The following is a 19,060-nucleotide window of genomic DNA, read 5'->3' as shown; positions in this document are numbered from 1 at the left end:
CGAGTCTACATAGTGAGATCCTGTCTCAAAAAAAAAAAAAAAAAAAAAGCTGTTTCTTTTCTCCTACTCTATTTGCATTTTACTTGCCCACTAGCAGGGCATATGGAGAGTCTCCATGAAGAGAAGATGTCAGATAAACTTGTCACTTATGTGCCAAAATAATAAACTGCACATTTGCCAGCAACCTCATAAAAACTCTTCCATTTTTCAAGTTCATTATTTTTTAAGAGAATTGAATGTTAGATGTTTCATCTGCATTATGTGTGTGAGAGAGGGAGGAAAAGAGAGAGAGAGAGGTAGGGGGAAAGAAAGAGGTAAGGGGGAGAGAGAGAAACGGGGAGGGGGTGCAGGTGGAATAAAGCTTAAGAGAAGAAAGAAGTGCCATCCAGAATCTTGGAGTGTTCCACCGTAGCTTCCTATTTATTCAGCCTTCATTTCTGAGAGCCCTTGCTCAAACAGACCGAATTCCTGGATTATGGCCTCATGTGGACTTAAATACACACACATTACATACCCTTTTCTCACTAATCAGCCTGACACATTCCTTTGTTGGTAAATGGCTCCAAAGCAAACACTGTCAGTGCACCTAATTACCAGGTTTGTGGGCTATGCTTGGCAGTCCTGTTACATCCTGTTCAACAACAGAGGGCAACAGCCTCAGCTGGGCCAGGCTTAGGGAGGGAAGAACTTACCCCCAATGTCTATAGTCTTTTTTTAATGATATTTCCTTTCTGTGGCTTTTCTTGGGGAGCAGCCCACTCAGGGAGTATTGTAATAAGGTGTATGATCTCAGAAAGAGCCAGAGGAAACCTGGGTTCCTGTCCTAGGAGCCATGTCTGGGAAAACACCTGCTTCTGTCTGCCAGCTGCTTTCTGCCCTGGGATTTAAGTGCTGGGCACCTTGTTGATGGCTCTCTAGTAGAGTGCTGCCGGATTTAGAGTCGTCCCTGTCTGTAGATGGAAGGATCTTCAGAGACCATGTAGATATCTGGGGAGGGGGAAAAAGAGTCTAGAAAGCTTGTTAATGACAGGAACAAGGTAATAAAACCCAAGATGCTCTTCTTCGGTCTCATGACTGCCAACCCATCCATGTATTGATGTATTTGCTGTGTCAGTGAAGGTTTTCCTTGCTTTGAAGGAAAGAAAATAAACTTTTTAGCACACTGTTGGGTGGTTTGGCAGTGAGGACAGGAAGTCTTTTATTTTCTTTTGCTTTAAAAAGAAAAGAAAAGGAAAAAAAAAAACTTTATTTAAAGAATTAACTTGGTATATAACGTTGCACCTTGGCCAACTCCATATTCACATACCTAAACACTTCAGAATGTCTGCTAATATAGCCAAACCTTGCATGAAACACTTGGGCCTCACCCCACCCTGTATGCCATTAGCCTCTTGATAGCTACAGTCCTCATGGTGAGGCCACCATTGCGTTTGGTCATTTCAATAGGCGCTGTCAAGACATGTTCCTTCCTAACTTTCAAGTTCGGTATCCAGGCTACACTGCCCTGTCTGTGCACATGCCAGATGACCTAACAGTCTGTTGTTTAGAGAGAAAAGTGGCCGTCATTGTTTACAGCCACGCTTTCATTTCTGACTATAAAATGAACCGATGCTCATTCTAAATGATCTGAAAAGTACACACAACCATAAAGAAATTCTCCATAATTTACTATTTTTCTACACATATATTATTTATATATTTACATATGAACATATAAAATGGAGTCATGTTGAAATGCAGTCTTCTATCTTCCATCTCTGAATCCAAATATAATCTAATCTATAAATGTTTACCGATGAGTACTTACAAAGGATAAATTTTAATTGCTTAAAAATTATTAAATCAGAATATGGGCTGGAGTGATAGCTCAGTGGTTAAGAGCACTGGCTGTTCCAGGGGACCCAGGTTCAATTCCCAGCACCCACATGGTAGTTTACAACTGTCTATACCTTCAGTTCCAGGGGACCCAGCACCCTCACACATGCAGGAAAAATACCAATGCACATAAAATAAAACTAAATAAATTACTGAATTAGAAAATACTGTGTGGAAAAAAAAAAACTATGTTCAAATAAGTAAATAAATGAATGAATAGTATTAGGATCCCTCTAATTAGTAGTGACAGGCTGGTTCATGGAAAGATGAATGGGAAAGGGATGAACAAGTATAGATATCATTAACTTTGCCTCTTAGTTGCTAGATGACCTCTGACATGCCACCCTGGTCCCCTCTGGACCTACCAGACTGATGGCACCAATATGTATTAACAAAAGGTATGAGCACTTTTTTTCTATCCTTGAGGTGTGAAGCATTTTTATATAATGTTTATGTATTGTTTTATATAATGTTCAAGCAAATTGACTGATTTTGATACTCCTTACCTAAGGAGCTTAAGATACAAACTGAAACTGTGATTCTGCCTACCATTTTGTAAGATCCTTTTAATGAACTTTTCCTGTTTTGCTCACTGCTCCATCCCAAGCAGCACATAGGAACTGCTCGCTGAGTAATTCACGAATGAGTATGTGAATGAATCAGTGGTTTGTTTCATTTTAACTTAGTCACATTCTGTATAAATGATTCTAAAATTTTAATGACAGACCTTTAAAATTAGCTTTTAAACTATTTTTAGGAAGTTTTTATTGAAGTAGACATGAGCAGAATATAGGACTTTTGAGTATTGGCTAACATCCGTTAGAGACAGATGTATTTTACTGGGGCAGTGAAGCCTCTAATATCAGAGAGGAAAGACTTTAAATGTCTGAGCTTAGTAAAACTACTCAGATGACTTGATTTCAAAACATCTTTTAGGTTTCTTGTTAGTGTACACTTTTTCTTCCCCCTGGGACTGTAAATAAGTAACCTGAATACACAATGGGAAGACAGAAAGTGTTTACCTTTCCACACAAAAAACATTGACTCTGTAGACTGAGCAGTTTGTTCTGAATTAACTATTTTGTGCTTTTAAATTACAAAAGGTGCAAAAGTATCTTTGCTTTGTCATGTGTGTGTATATGTTGTAATTATTTTCCATACAGTGAATTTTGAGAATGGACATGGTAGTGTCACTAAAGTTGTCATGTTAAAAATTATTTTTGTTTTAATGCCTTCTCTGACACACTATCATATTACCATGTCTTCATTAAGTACCTTTATTAAGTAGCGTAGTAAGCCACACAACAATGCTGCAACAGTAAACACCTGTACTCCATAAGCAGCAATAGTAATTATCCGTTCTGTCCCCGATGCTCTCAGAGTATTGAAGGTACACAGAAAGACAGCATGGATACTATACACACTCGTGCTGTCTGAATGGTGCTGTCTGGACCAAAGCATACCAGAGCACAGAGCTCAACAGCACCAGAGAGAATCAGTAGTCACCTGCCAGAGACTCCCACCCCCAACAGAGGAGAATGGGCCTCTGTACCACACATATGACTCATGGAACGTTAGGCTGCTAAGTCTCAGTGGCCATTTCTGTCTTACCTTGTTGCCAGAGCACTAGCCCTGAGATTTGGAAAAACCATAAACCTATCTTGTGAATGACTGCCACCCTGAACTAGTCTCACTTTTGGTGTGGTTGCAGTAATTTTTGTTCCCACAACCAATGGGACGAATCAGATAGCCTTTTAATGAGAAAACAAGAAAAGACAGCAATATATGAAAAAAAATTTCATGTGAAAACCAGAAATGTGTGACTCATCTTACAATAAAACTAATAAAATAATAGGCAGACTTAAGTACTGAACCTGACTCTGGTTCAAATCCAGCCTTGGAAACAGACGAAGCCACTGTGCTTGAGTAGATTTAATGTAAACTGCAAGTTCTAGTGTGGGAAGATGATGAAGTGTAGTCAAGCCTTTCCTCAAGAAGGGAGTTCACATCTTTCTCTCCTAGAAAGTAGGAGATCATTGGTGCTAGGGAAAAAAGGAAATTTACATGAAAAGACACAGCTGAATAGCAGCTTACATGAGCCATCAGCGATCAGACAGAAAAATCTTCAAAATGTAGAGTGCAAAGAGATTGAGCAGATTTCCCCAGCAGAGAAGAGTGCAGAGTTAGGGAGCGGTCTTAAGGTAACAGCGAGAGTGGGCTTTAGATAGTGTCAGGGCTTCAGAGTCACTGATGAGGTGGATGTCAAAGCTTCCGTCGGGGGAGGTGACAGCCTCCGCTCCCGTGCAAGCCTATTCACAGTAGACTGTTAGGAGACAGGCCTGTGCACATTAAGGGATCCTCCCAGGCTAACTCCGCCGAAAAGAGAGTTTCTCATCTCAGTTTCCCTCTCCCGAGCCTGCAGGTCTTGCTCAGGCCACCATCTGAGACTGTCAAGAGGAAGCTATTGGTTGGCACAGCTGTTGCTACAGCCCAAGCTGAAGTGTTCCCCAGGGATTTCTTTGTCTAGCAACACTGGCCTAGGAAAAAACATGAGAAAATTATGTAATGCCATCTTGTTAAAAGAATGGCCTCAGTGGCAAGAGATAAATAAGGAAATAATATAAAGTAATAACTGCCTTGTTCCTTCGAAATTCACATCAGTAACCAAGATTGTATTCCTAAACAGCTCATGCTGCTCGTAAAACTAGGCTTATTTTCTGGACTCTCTCTGCATTTTCTAACACACTCAGGCTCGGAAACTTGCTCTTGTTTTGGCTCTACTAAGTGATGAACTCAGCTCTGCTAAGTGAGTCCCAGTCAGAGTCCTAGATGAATGACTTCCTTTTAAAGGCATCTTTCATAAATACTTGGTAGTTAAAACTTTTATTTTAAATTAAAATATAACCAGTGAGTCAACAGAAGTGCAGGGGGAAGCCAAGATCCCTTGCTGTGATCTGCATTACCCTAACTGCATTCTGCTGCTCAGCTGGCTCTGTCTCAGCCAGGCCTCTCCAGGCATTCTTAACCTCCAGGCATTGGAGCCACTGAGGAATCTGAACAGAGAACCACTGCTCTTGTTTCTAGTCCCCAGTAGCTACATCTAGAATGTGTTCCAGTTCTGGCAGCAGTCACAGAAATGTTTAAATCTTCTGCAGTGCCTTTACTTTCTCTAGCAGCAAATGTATTTCTGTGAAGTAATCCCAAGAAAAGGTGGGCATTTTTCCCCCTTGAGAATTATAGTGACTGCCAGGTAAATCTTAGGATGCAGATTTAGTGTCAAATGTTACTTTTCCCCCAGACTCTCTCGCATTCACATCAAATTTGTTGTGCTTTTAAACACACCCTAGAGTATGGCTGATTTCTCTCCCAGGCCACAGATTAGCAGGAAGGACTTATTAAGCATTTGCACAAAGGATGATGGTAAGTTGATGTCCCCAGTAGGGTAGCAAAATTAACAAATGAATTAATTAACCCTTGTTTGCATTCTATTTTGAATCCAGATTGTAAGTAAAGCTTTTGTAATAGGTATTAGCCAGGCTTAGCTGACAAACTCAAAGTCCAGGACCAAAGAGAGCCCAGTGCTTTGTGGGCTGCAACCAGAGAAAACGCTTCCTTAATTAACTCAGGCTTAAAGGGCAGATAAAAGCGTCATTACAGCACATGCCAGTTGTCTTTCCAAGAGTTGAGGTGTGTGGTAAATAACCTGAAGAGCTATGTGACTGCTAACTGGAGGAGGGCCAGATTCAAATCACAGCACCAGAACCAAGCCGAAAGCTTGGGGCCACAAAAGCCACCAGTTATTGTTTTGTATTATATCCACGAACTTATAGGCAGACTTAATAGACTTCAGAAAACAAACAATGCCTAACTCAAAGAAGTAGTTTTCAGATTTTAAAAAGCTGATTTATGTACACACACACTACCACTACCACCATCACACCACACTGTAAACAAAGGCCACGTAGTTGCTGCCTATTTTAAAATTCAAAAGGGAGGATTGGGGGATGGGTGGGAATCACAGTGAGTGACCCCAAATATGTTGTAGTCAAATATAATGCTCCCTGCATTGTACCTGTATACATTATGAACTCTCTGCAAGACCTTTGCCCTATTAACAAAGATGTCCATGTCCCTTGTTCTCTGACTCCTGGTTCTGCTGACAAAATAAAGGAGTGTTTGTACTGTCAGATTTCTGGTCAACCTAGACTTATATCACCTGTTGAGAGTGCCCCGGCCACTGCTTGCCTCACCCAGTTCATCAGAACTCACTCATAATCAGTTTCTTGCTAAAACTGTTTGTCAGCGTCTCATTAACTTAAACTTTCTACTTCCCACAAAAAGTGGCCCTAAGTCTTATTTTTAACATTGTACTTTGTTCATTTTGCCTTAGGACCTTTAATAACAGCTTCTGTGTATTTTACCGTGCATAGGTGCATAAAGTGTGTACATCTACAGATATACAGGCCTACTCATGCATGACACCAGACAGTTTACTATTTAAGGAATTTACACGGTTTTTGTTTTTCTTTTATGTATATCCTCAATGACAGGAGAAAACAGCAAGCCCAAACATTAAAGTGGTCAGGCTCCAATCGCTACTTCACTTAGCTAAAAGATTTAAATAATCTTCTTGCTCTATTGAAAAAGTCAATGATAGGTCAGGACTGTATGGACACCTTATATAGCAGCCATATGTAAAATGGCACTCGCATGCTCATAGCATATACTCATTTCTTCCATTCACCGCGTTCATCACGGGCTCTACAGAGTGGAAATTAACCAAGGCTCTATACTTCCTTCTTTTAAGGCCTGTCCTTTCCTTGTCAGAAGGCCAACAAACTGAAGCCTGAATTTTAATCCAAATAAAATATCCAAGGCCATTGCCTGAGCCAAAAATGAAAACGCAGCGGGAGGAGAACCTGACACGAATGAGCAGAAGCAGTGTAGTGACCTCCACGGGGTCAGTGTCCTTTAGCAGTTTCCTGTGACCTCCCTGTGTGCAGTTTGAGTCTGGAAGGGGGCAAACGAAGCCATCAAGCCTGTCTCTAATTGGTCTCACATCATCAGCATTCCAGAACAGGAAACAGTCTGCAGCCAGGAATTCTTGCTTCTTTGCCATAAGATTTGAAAAGCAAAGCTTTCCCCTTGCATGGCTGTAGCTCAAGTAGGTTGTAGTAGGTTCTGGTTCTTGGATTCAATAGCCATAATAAAACGTGTCTGTTCAGTCTGTGGTGATTAGATTTCTAGACTGTGAATGTCTCCCTTACTTGCCATGGGCTAAATAAGATAACTTTTAGGTCAAAACTGTTCATAAAATGGATAGTTTTACACGAAGAAATATTTCCTAAGAAGCAAAATATGATTTATATTGCCCCAAAATAGTGGGCAACCCCTACACCTCTTCCAAAGAAGGGTGTACAGATAAACAGTAATATTCCCTAGAGCTTTCTTTCACAGAAACAGATCGCCAGTGTCCTTTCTGCTGCCACTGATTTTGCTGTGTCCAGAACCAGACCCTCCCTGCCCTTCATGGGTCACCGCAGAACAACCTGAAACTGTCTAATTCATGTAGCCCATCCTGTAGCTTAAGTAAGACAAGTGAATGAAACTAAAATGTAACACACCCCTTAGTGGCCCTCTCATTTGGCTTTTCAGTTTGAGACTTTCTGGAGAGGAAGCAGCCAGTGCTCACTGGCACTCATTCTCCCACAGAGCGTGGAGAAGAGGAGAGTACCCGTGCCCAAATAGCGTCTCCTACTCACCCCTCATATCTGCATATTAGAAGACGCTTTAGAGATCATCTAACCCAAGCAGTGTAGAGAAGTAGCTTCAAAGACAGAGTAACTTGCCCAGTGCCCTGTGACATGCCTCATGCCAAGCTGAACCAAGAACTCAGGCTCCTTACTCTAGTGTGCTCGCCTGTGCCATAGCAGCCTCATGGATGCTCTCCTGCGCTGCTTTCACAGCAGAGCTGGCTGAAGCAACTTCACAGTTCACAAAGCAATCTACTTTATATAAAGTACATGCAAAAAAAGAAAAAAGCTCTGATTTGCCTCATGGTCTGGGTAGGGCATGAAGGTATAAAAGAAAGACCTCAGAGAAATTGATTGAAAAAGCTAGTGAGTGCAGCTGAGAGCCAGCCAACAGGACAGCTTTGGGATAGAGTTGAAAAGCCCCTGTGAGCTGGTAAAAAGTTGAGTTACGAAGTGATGTGTTCTATTGTAGGTGTTTATATCATGCTTGATTTGATCTTACTTTTGGAAATAGAATCTCAATCGTCCACCCTTCTTGCCTCAGCCTCCTTATATGCTGGGATTGTACCACATCTGGCCTTTGACCTTTCTCTTTTCCAGTGTTGAGAATCAAACCTAGGGTCTTATTGCATAAGCTCTCTACCACTGACCTACATCCAAACCCCTTGACTTCCTAAATGATATTCTAAATAACTTCAGAAACAACAGGATAATCAGTACTTATCTGTTCAGGTGTTTTTATCACATGCTTTGTTGAAGATAAATTGTTTTGAGAATGACGTGGATTAGAGTACTGAACTGGGCCTTGTTGCTTGGCAAGAATATAAGCTAGCAGGTGGGAAGGGTGTCACCTAACCCACTGGGCACTCCTCTGTGGTTTCATTTCAAGATAGTTAGGTCAGCAGGTATTATTTTGACTTCCACAGATATTGTCAGTGTGTGGAGATATTGCTCATTGTCACAGCTCAGGGGTTGGGGGTGGGTGCTCTGGCTACTGAGTAGAGAATCATCCTACAGCGACAGGACAGGCCCTTCCTCTGAAGAAAATCCCACCCAAAATGTCAGTGGTGCTGAGACTGAGATTCCTAGACTCATGAAGCAATGGCTGCACCTACAAAAAAAGAAATGGAAAAAAATCCCCTGTATGCCTTTGGTCAATAGCAAACACCTCTGCCTGCAGTCACGTCCTGTAAGACACGTTGTTTTCGGTAGCTAACTGCAACAACCAGAGAACTCTTGTCACCTGGCCAGGGGACTCAGGCATATAGACACTGGCCTTCAATTGATGTGGGACTTTTCCGTTTGCAGTCAGAGATGATTACAGTGATAGATTTGTCTGGCATAAAAGACATACTCCTGAAAAATTGGGTGGGGTGAGTCTTACTTTCTTCTTGTTTTATGTGGAGAGGTGAGTCTCTGTGAAGGTGCACGTGTGTCCTTGGTATGTGTGAAGGTCAGAGGTCAACCTCAGGGATCATTCCTTGGCGTCATCCACTTTGGTTTTTGAGACGCTGTCCCTCACCGTTGTCTGCTACTCACCGAGTTGCCTGGACTGGCTGGCCACTGAGCTGCAGAGATCTGGTAGTCTCTGTCTCCCCGGGGCTGGGGTTACAGGCTGTGCTGCCATATGAGGGCCAGGAATCGACCCCGGTCCTCGGCAGAGGGAGAGGCTGTTAGTGCTGAGCCTTCTTCACAGCTCCTGAGTCACATTTAAAATAGTCAAAGGACAGCTAACCCAGAGGAGCCAACCATCTTTCCTGGTGCGACCTCTCTGAAATAGAGCCTGTTTGCCAGAAGAGCAGAGCTGTCTGCTGCACTTGCAGATGCTTTGCTGGCCCTGCAAAGCATCACACTTCTATTACAGACCTTTATTAATTTTGTATAACAACAGATTTTAATTTCTCTTCCTTTTTTCTGCCATTTTTTAGGGTTTTGTTGATTATTTGTTTGTCTGTCTGGGATAAGGTCTCACTGTAACTCTTGCTGGCCCTGGATTCCCCATATAAGCCAGGCTGGCCTCAAACTCAGAAATCCACCCGCCTCTGCCTCCTAAGTGCAGGGATTTAACGTGCCACCATGCCTGGCTTGCCACTGTTCTCTAAAATGAAAATCGGGGAGCTTGGTGGGAGGGAGCTAACAGCTGATTGTCTGAATTTGGGAACGTCATTGATCCGTATATCCATACCACAGGTGAAAATGCCTCCAGGGTTACAAATTGTTAGAAAATAAGCCTTGGTTCTATTTTGAACTCATTAATTTCTTTATCTCGCACTTTTTTCAGTTACTGACCTTTGGCTAGACCAAGCAGGTGCACTGGTCCCCCCTCACTCTAGGGGTGCTTTTTGCACCAGAAATATCTGATAAAGCTCAATCTCTTCCCTCACTGCAGGCCTGGTATCAGCAGAGATAAGGGAGTGGCACTGGGGAACTGGGTGTTTTCTCCTTATCAGTCACTGCCTTAGGGCCATGTCCCTGGGTGTATAAATCTATGACCAGCCCTGAGGAAATTCATTTGATAAAGCTACCATTAGTGTCATTTAATGATAGGAACTTACAGAGGTGTGACCCAGTGGGGACAAAGCCACTGCCACTAGGGGATAGCTAGTCCAGACAGAGACACTAGGAGACCTGGATCTGACCTTAATCCTGACTGGCAGGAGTGGAAGGGTAGGGAAGGGTGACCCAGCTGGGTCCAGCAGAGCCAGTGTCTAGGAGGCAGCATCAAAGTCCCCTGAAAGGGCTCTGTCACTTCTGTTTGCAGGGCCCTTCCACTCGTATCTGCTCACGGTACTCTCACGGCAGCCTAGTAGTTAGGAGGAAGTCATAAGTCATGGTCAGCAGCTCCAGAAAGTAGCCAACAGCTCATCAAGAAAGCAGCAGTCCACCCAGGATGGCCCAGCTACAGAGACATGTGACTTGACACTGGCATTCCCTCAAAGCTCTGTGCCCCCGGCTCATGCACATACTCGCTCAGATCGCGAGCAGTGTGGCCACCGGTAGCTGGTGCCAGTAGTTCTCCATCTCAGTGACAACTCTTGCTCTAGCTCTCTGTGTGCTCAGGAGATGATCCCTAGGCCTTTGGGAAGCGTAATTTCCTGCTCTGTGAAATGAGGGACTTGATGGGGCTGTCCAGGCCACACACTGACACAGGTGAAGTGAGGCTGCAGAGAGGCTTCACAGATGCCTGAGGGACACAGCTTATCCTGGGCCAGGAACTGCTGGACGCTTTACCCATGATCTCATCCAGGGCCTGCAGCAGCCCAGTGTGATGACTGTTGCTGTTATCTCCACTGATGAAGACACTAATGCTCACCAGTGAAGTCGCTTGCTCCAGGGCATCCTCTGGCATGGATAGCACACACCAGATTCCACGGGCAGGGTGGCTCAGAGGCGTGGTTCTCCCAGCACTGGGAACTGGAAGGTTAGAGCGAAGTGCGAGCAGGATGGGTTTTGATGCGGGCTTCTTAGGCTCACTAATGGTTCCACATAGTGCAAGGAAGAGAGATGCTAACATACTGAATCTCTGCTTCTTGTCTTAAGGACACTAGGGCAATTAGCCCAGGACGCACCGCACCTTAATTAGCACCCTAGGACTGCCTAGATACTCTGTCACCAATAGGGGTCACCTTGGGGGGTTGAACTCCTTCATGGGATCCCCAGGGGGACACAAGTCCTCATCTTGATATGTAGCTGCAGTCCCCTCAGATGGGAGAGCTGAGCTGGGAGCGGGTACTGCTGGGGGCAGGAAGCCAGCGTTGGCCACCTCTTCACCAGTCCTTCCCGAGAGCTTCGGCCAAGTCACTGCCTCCTCCACAGGGCATGGGTGGGTGAGTGGGAAGACCCTCGCCGGGCCAAGCCACTGAGTCATGCAGGGTGCTGCTACAGGTAGAACACTCGCACGTCAGGGAACGGTGGCCTGAGATACCCCAGACCCAAGACTGAAAAGCCCAGGGTGAACCTTGCAAACAGCTGCATGTGACACCAGTCCAGGGCTAGACAAGATGGAGTAGTCAACCCCATGGGCTCCCAGGATGAGGTGAAAGTCCCCTGTCACAGCTCATGTGCGCACATGAGCAGGACACTGGCTGGAGCAGCCGAGGTCATTCCTGAGAACCTCACAGTGAAAACAAGCTGCAGAGACAGACTCCCCTATAGACTCACTAAGCCAGACAAGCACCCAGTCATCCATCTGGAATGTCTCCTCTCCATACATTACCAAATCTGCCCTGCTGGCGAGAAAATGTTTTCTCTCCCACCCTTCCACTCTTCCTTGTTCACACTTAGGTCATACAGGTAGGTTTTTAAAGGTGGGAGGATTTTCCTAATTTTAAAAAGCGCTCAGAGTAATAGGCCTCAGGACATCATCAGAGAATGAGAATGTGCCATTTTACCTTCCCAAACTAACACATGAAGTCAGTGAGTCAAGAGGGCTGAAGCAGAATGCTCCCCAGCGAGTGGTGGTGCTGCTGCCATCAGGCTTCCTTCTCTGCACTTCACCTTGGGGTTTCTGCTCTTCTTTGTGGTGGAGAGGAAACAGGCACACAAGGCCTCCTGCTGCCTGTTGTCACTCAACCAGCGTCACAGGGTCAGTGTTGATTCCACCCAAGCCAGGGTCTCCTGGGGCTGGTTCCGATCACAGGAAAACAGTCATTAGTGAAATCTAACGTTGAGCCTTTTGGAAACAGACAGCCGCGTCTCTCAATTATGCCTCTTCCCAGGGACAGGGCTGTCCAGAGGGATGGAGAGGGCCCCAGGTTTCACTGGGGCCCCACAGACTGTTGCGCTCTGCATTCTGCTCACCGGCTCCATGGTTGGCTCTTGCAGGTGTGAAAGCTGTGGAGCTGTCTTCCATTCCGAGTGCAGAGAGAAGTCTGTCCCCTGCCCACGCTGCGTCCGCCGGGAGCTGCAGAAGAAGCAGAAGTCCTTCTGGCGGCAGCTGAACGTGGATGAGAGCCTGGAGGAGGCGTGCGCCATGTTCGAGCTGTCTTACCAGAACACCTGACTGCGGGCCTGGCCACACTCCCCCACCACCACCCAAGGGCCATTCATGCCCGTGCAGACGAGGCTGTTCCTTCTTCAGCTAGATGTAGATAGATAAGTTATTTATTTATTCTATATACACTGATACGTCCTGTATGTATGCTTTGTGTAACTCATTGTTCTAAAGGTCCACAGAGATCCTGTGGCTAGACTACACATAGCTGAGTTACACTTGGCCATGCAATCCAGCTGCTCGCTCCCAGCAAGTGTGGTTTACACACGCTACTCTGTATTTCAGACCCACATACTCACATTGGCTCCAAGGGCCTGTCTACTGCAAGGCATTGGAGGAAGCATTTCTTGAAGCAAAGCCTTGGGTTGTTACTAAATTTTATTCAGCATTTGCTGGGGAAATTGAGGCAAGGAATCTGCCTCAGAAGGAAATCTCTAAAACACAAGAGTGCTTCGGGATCCTTCCAGGTCCCGGAGTCCTTGGCAGAGGCAGGAACAGTGAAACAGCACACAGCCAAAAGCTAGAGGGCTCCTTCTTCCAACAGAAACCTTCAGGAGCAGAGCTACCCTGGGTTTGAAGTTAATCCCCGAGTGTGAGTCCAGAAGGACCTCAGGGGCCAGTCACTCCTCCATCTGTTTGCTGGTACGAAGCTCAGCACCTGCCTCATGATGAGACTCCACGATGCCTGCCAGAGAGTGCATGGGTGCCCTAAGAGCGTTTTCAAGCATGGCGTGGAGGACATTTTCCAGTTGTTTTTTACGGTGCTGGCCAGGAGGAAATGTCCCAGGATCATCCTCAAGCATATCTGTGCATAGTCTGCTAGGTAGAGTATCCTGCTCGCATCTGGCGGGGCGCGACGTCTGCTTTCCTAGAGTCCTTCACAGACAATGCCTGGCCACTTCTGAATGTTTTATTTCTCATTGTCCCCCACTCTTGACCTTTAGTCAATCCATGTAACCACTCTTGCTTTTGTATTCTGGGTGTTGGGTTTGTTTGGAATGGGGCTATATTCTAAGACAGGGTCTTGCTGTATATCCCTGGCTAGCCTCAAACTTGTGATCCTGCTGCCTCAGCCTCCAAATGGTGGGATTACAGGTGTGTACCACCATACCTGGCTTTACTTGTTTTTAATTATTTTTTTAAATATTTAAAATTAAAAATTATACACTTATTAAAAGCTATTAAAAAGTAACATTTTGAAAAATGCAAACCTAAACTATTAAGAAAATACCAAACATAAATAGAATTAATTAAGTTAATATTGCTGAAATAAGTAGATACATATGTAGATAGTTGCCACCTTATAGCAACACAAAAAGTATGTAATATGACAGGCATGAGAAATGAGTCGCTGTGCTCTTTGGAGGGTACTGTCCCCCCTCTGCAACCCTTTGGAAGAGCCCGTGTAGTTGTCACTGTGACCAAGATGGCTGCTAGAATGGCACTGGGAACCTGATGGCCAGCATTCGTTCTGCCTTAACCCTTTCCAAGGCAGGAAAGTACATTCACAAGGAAGTAATTTGTATGTCTTTCACAGTGAGCACCCGTTGCCCGCGCTTCCACCCTTTCAGATTTTCACTGCTGTTCAGATCTGGTGGAAATACTGGCTCACAGAGAATGTATCCACTTCAGCTCCATGTCCCTCCCCACACGCACCAGCTCTTGAAGCTCTGTCCACCAGGAGACACTGAGCTGACGGGGTAAGCACTTCACCTCTCAGCCCACACCATTCCTTTGGCCCCAGCCCACAGAGCTGAGCCCTGTGCACACCCCTATTTCCTGGCTCCCCAGAACCTATAACCAAGGCATGCAACTTAGTAAAAGGCCAGGGCCTGTTTATCAGACACTTCCTGGTGCCTCTTATAAACTCTTGGGGAGGCAGGTTGACACCCCCTCACTGCAGTGGCAGACAGGCGAGAGGCGGGTGGGAAGTCGCAAACACTTGGTGAAACAGGCAAACACTTGGTGAAACAGGCAAACAAATTTGAGTATCTCCCTTCCTCCTCCCCTTCGTGAAATACAGTATTTATACTTTCCAGCCTCGGCGAAGAGAGCAGAACATGATCTTTCACTAGAGAATTATAGACCTGCTTATTATAAAACAGATGTGCTCCCGTGGCACGGTGCCTTCCCTCTCCACCCCCAAATCCCTGTCACTGCAGCTTGCACTCTGCCTTTGCTGTAATTAATGTATCTGTGATTCTAACTGGCAGAGAGGCTGTTCCCAGCACACTGAGCACAGACCTGAAGGACAGAGCCCCCACCCCACCCCACCCCAGGTTTTCCCTGAGTCCTGCCCCAACTCACAGGTACCCAAGGTCAAGGGTGAAATTTGGATCCCTGCTCAAGACACCAGAGCTGTCCCCACTGCCCACTTAGAGGGCCCTGCTATACATGAGCAGACCTTGGGAGCTCCTACACACTTTCCCTGACCTTGCTTTCTCTTAAGTTTTTTAAAGGGGAAAAGATAAGGGGGCTGTCATCAGCGATCTAGAACTGGAGCTGTGTGCCCGCTACTTCTGTTTCATTCTGTTGTACATCCCTAATAGTCTGGCCCATGCCAGCCGTGGGCTCACAACAACCACCTCTGCCACCACCACCAGGATCTGATAGGACACAGTGGATCCAGCTTAGGAGTTGGGTCTGCCATGAAAATTCAAAATTGCTATTTTCAGTCCAGAAGGCCGTAAAGTGCGTGAAGGCCCCTACGGTTCCCAGGTCTAACAGATCCCTCGGTGCAGTGCGGGGCAGTTGCTCTAATGCTTAGAAACCATCGAAACAAACGCAAGCCTGTGGGTCTCCACCTCCCTTCTGCATCTCAGTAAACAGCATACACGTAAAGCCTGATGGAAAATGGTCTGTCCATTAATCTCCCGGAGCTGCCAGTGGAGTCCAGGCCCATTCCCTGGCGTAGCACAAGAATTCCCTCCTGCTAGTGCCAGAAGCTCATGTGTGACACCGTGCAGCCTGGGGGAAGTGTTGGCACCCAACCCCACGGTTAAGAAGCCAGTTCCTAAAATAGACCTGCGTTTGCACCGCAGCAGGAAGGCCGGGAGTGCTGGAAAGGCAGTCAGTGCGATGGGGGCAGAGGCCTCCAGGGCCGCCCGCTCCCAAAGTTGAAAGCAGCTCGACGTGAAAACATGTAAACGCTCTGCCGTCCCCTTGACTTCATGGTTGAGTAAGGGCTACCTCTTGGGAGCTTTCACATCTGATGAGCTGAGAGGATAACCGCTTCTGGATTCCTCTATAATAGGCCTCCACCAAAAAGAGAGAGAGCGTATGACTACAGTGCCTCGGGATTTGCAGGTTCCAATACAGTCCCGACATAGCCCAGTGTCGTGATTCCCCTCGGCCGCCCCAAAGCAAAGGTGTCTCTGTCACCCTGTCCCTGTGGCTGAGCTGCAGCGCAGCCTCTGATGAGGTCCGGCCTCCGGGAGCAATGCTTGTCATGTGCGCACACTGAATGCGAGCACCAATGAATTTCTTTCTGCACCTCCTCAAGGAGGCTTGGCTTCTAGCCCTGCAAGTTCATTCTCTATCTGTGGGGCAAAACAAACAAACAAACAAAGAAAAAACCCACAGACACAAACTACCTAAGAGAACAGGACCACAGTGATGCCACACCCACTGAGCACCGATGACAGCAGGAAGTGGACATTCTACTGCTAGTTCAGGTCGAGCCCTGCAGACTAGCACTGTCTGCTCTCTATGCTTTATTGGAAGAGCCACATTAGGAACTAATCTTTGACCCTTTGTCAGAATACTGCCTGCTTCCAACACAGACTTTATTTTGTTTCTCATGTTAAATAGAGATGTGTGCAATTCTGTTCTGGCAGTTTTCTATAGTGCTTTTCATCTTCTGAAATAATGTGGAGAAGTCAGAAATTTGAGACAAGGGAAAGAAGCTAGCTCTTTCCTCCTTGGCTTGGTTGGGGCCACCATCCTTCCTCTTTATCCTGGGTGAGGACTCACTGGGTCAGCGCCCTGCCCCTTTCTGCTCGCCCGACCCCAGGTTACTACAATCCCCTCAGCTAACCTAACCAATGCTGGCCTCTGTCACGGGGTGGGGGGGGACCACAGTGTCTTGACAGTTAAGTGTCAGTGCCCAGCAGTCTCTCTGTGTAGGCAATTCTGTCCTTTCTTTGGATTCAAAACTCTTTAACTCAGAATTTTTTTTCAGGTATGTTTTAGTAGGTGCAGGACTGAGATTAAAAAAAAAAAAAAATCTGCATCACTGTAAAACTCTGGGTAAAAGGGAAAGTGTGGACCCCCAGACTCTCCAGCATTTGAGAGGTTTGAGTTAAGTGGGTTCGTGGTGGTCATGGCGTGGTCTCCGTAAAGCAAGCGCTGGTGTGATGGGAGGCGCTGGTGCGAGGGACATCGGCTGCTCTGTGGTTCCTCCCTGAGGGAGAAGAGGCCACTGGCTGCTCATTGTTTTAGACAGCTCCCTAATGAAGCCAGTTGTTTCCCAGGCCAGACGAACAAGACACCTGTAGTAGTAGCTTTTCCACAGTGGGGCCCCTCTGGCAGGCTGTGGAAGCTGCAATCCAGCCCTGTCCCCTCCCTTGATTTTCCTGCCTTTTGTCCTCAAACCTGGTCTGGATTTGAGACTCATGCTAATAAACCACCTAGTGGACAGCTGGCCGATGGCTCTTCCCTCCCACCGTTTTCCCTGTAGGAGTGCCTTATAGTCTAGTCTAGTCTCTGACCCACTTGAAGCCTGCAGGACCCTTCAGCTGACTATGGACCCCTCTGCTCTTCCCTGCCAGCTCCTCCTCGGCGTGCAGGACGCCTGGAGCCTCTCTAGCCCATGATGCATGCTGCACCTTCCACCTTTGCTTACCCCGGTGCCTTAACTCCACAAGTGAAGGGATTCACGCTGCAAACACGTTATTTGAGGGAAACATGGGTTTCTTCAGTACCATTGGCACTTTGACCAGGAAATAAGAAGACATAATCATACAGTGTTTTGACCTTATTTTACGGTGTTTCTTAGCCACTCTGTTTGCCTGCTTTCATTAACGAAACTCAGGGGAATGTCATGTCACCAAGGTCAACGGGGAAAGAAAGAAAACTAGCTACCCAGAACTGAACGTCAGAGTCTACAAACTTAGTCTTTATTAGGTTCAAACGTGACACCGACACAAGGATTTCTTCCCCTGCCCCTTTACTGTATACAAATGTTCTTCATTTACCACCTGTGGGAAGTGGGAAGCCTCTGGGATGCATGGTGATGACAGTGTAGCTGTGTGCAGCCTGGGTAGTCCACTGAGCCCCCAGAGCAGGCTTCGCCGGAGGGCTCTGCCTTTGCTCGCCTGTCAGGCTCGTACTGTAAACAGTTATTAGCGGTCTCTAGGGAATGGTGAAAGGGGGAGAATGCCAAGACTGCAGGTGAAGAGCAAGAGTTCGGTGATGCACAAGTTTCTGTACAGCTTGTTCTCGGGCTCCTGGATCGGGTCCAAGTCGTTCCCCCTTACCCCTGCTCATGCGGTACAGAAGCAATTAGGATTTTGCATTTGAGCTGTTCCTTCACTCTGTTGGGTTTTTGTAATAGCTAATGTGCTAATTCATGTGTTCTCTGTTGTCTGGATTTTATTGCCTTTTGTTTTGGATAATTTATCCATATTTTTGTTTACATTATTTTTTTTAAGAAAGTAACTGTAATAGTATAAAATTGAGGTTGTGCTGTTGACATTCTCAGTTTTTACAATTATCTGTCACATAATTTAAGTGTACCTGTTCCTAATGTATAAAGTTCTCTCCTTCTCAATAAACAATGAAAGTTCTTTCTCTCACGTTAGCTTTATTGAATACTAGAGTGTTTCGGGTTTGCTTGTTTGTTTGTTTTAGGAAAGGGAGAAATGAGCCCTTGACATTGATACCAAATCAAGATTTGAGGTCTGTTGAGAGTAGGTTATATACTTTTATGGAATGAGTAAAGCTTTTTTATTTTATTTTATGGATATATCTGTATACTACATTCATATTTGGCACCCAAGGAATTCAGAAGGGGCCACTGGCTCCCCTAGAATGGATTTACAGGTGGTTGTGAGCCATCCTGTGGGTGCTGGGATCCAGACCTGGACCCTCTGGAAGAACAGCCAGTGTTCTTCACAGCTGAGCCGTCTCTCCAGGCCTGCTGGTGTTTAAAGTGTCGGTTACATCTCAACTTATGACTCCATACTGCAGTCAGCCTTTCTGTGTTTACAGAAAATACTGGTTGAGCTTTGCTTTCTGTTGATGTGGTAAACACCACGACAAAAGCGTCTTGGGGAGGAAGGGGTCCACAGGCCGATCGAATCGAGACATGATCTAGGCCGCGCCTCCGTTGAGACTCTCACCTCAGGTGACTCCTGGCTGGGTCAGGTTGACAATAAAAACGAAGCAGGACAATGGTATAACGTGAAAGATGCAGTGTCCTGTTGTGGGCGCTCGTTGC

General features: G+C 45.9%; 1 protein-coding gene and 1 long non-coding RNA gene across 3 annotated transcripts in view; one reads left to right on the top strand and one right to left on the bottom strand.

Moving 5' to 3' along the window:
* Plekhm3 (pleckstrin homology domain containing M3) overlaps window positions 1–18,416 on the top strand; it is a 163,981-nt gene extending 145,565 nt beyond the window's left edge. For both annotated transcript variants that reach the window (XM_021642033.2, XM_021642032.2), the window contains one exon: window positions 12,453–18,416. In XM_021642033.2, the coding sequence (XP_021497708.1) occupies window positions 12,453–12,630 (178 nt within the window). In that variant the 3' untranslated portion in view covers window positions 12,631–18,416. The remainder of the gene's footprint in view (window positions 1–12,452) is intronic.
* The window catches only part of LOC132648077 (uncharacterized), a 130,116-nt gene that overhangs the window by 63,727 nt on the left and 47,329 nt on the right, over window positions 1–19,060 (bottom strand). The window lies entirely within an intron of this gene.

Source organism: Meriones unguiculatus, chromosome 15, assembly GCF_030254825.1.
Source record: "Meriones unguiculatus strain TT.TT164.6M chromosome 15, Bangor_MerUng_6.1, whole genome shotgun sequence".
In the NCBI taxonomy this organism is placed as follows: domain Eukaryota; kingdom Metazoa; phylum Chordata; class Mammalia; order Rodentia; family Muridae; genus Meriones; species Meriones unguiculatus.
This window is presented reverse-complemented; position numbering and strand designations above follow the sequence as displayed.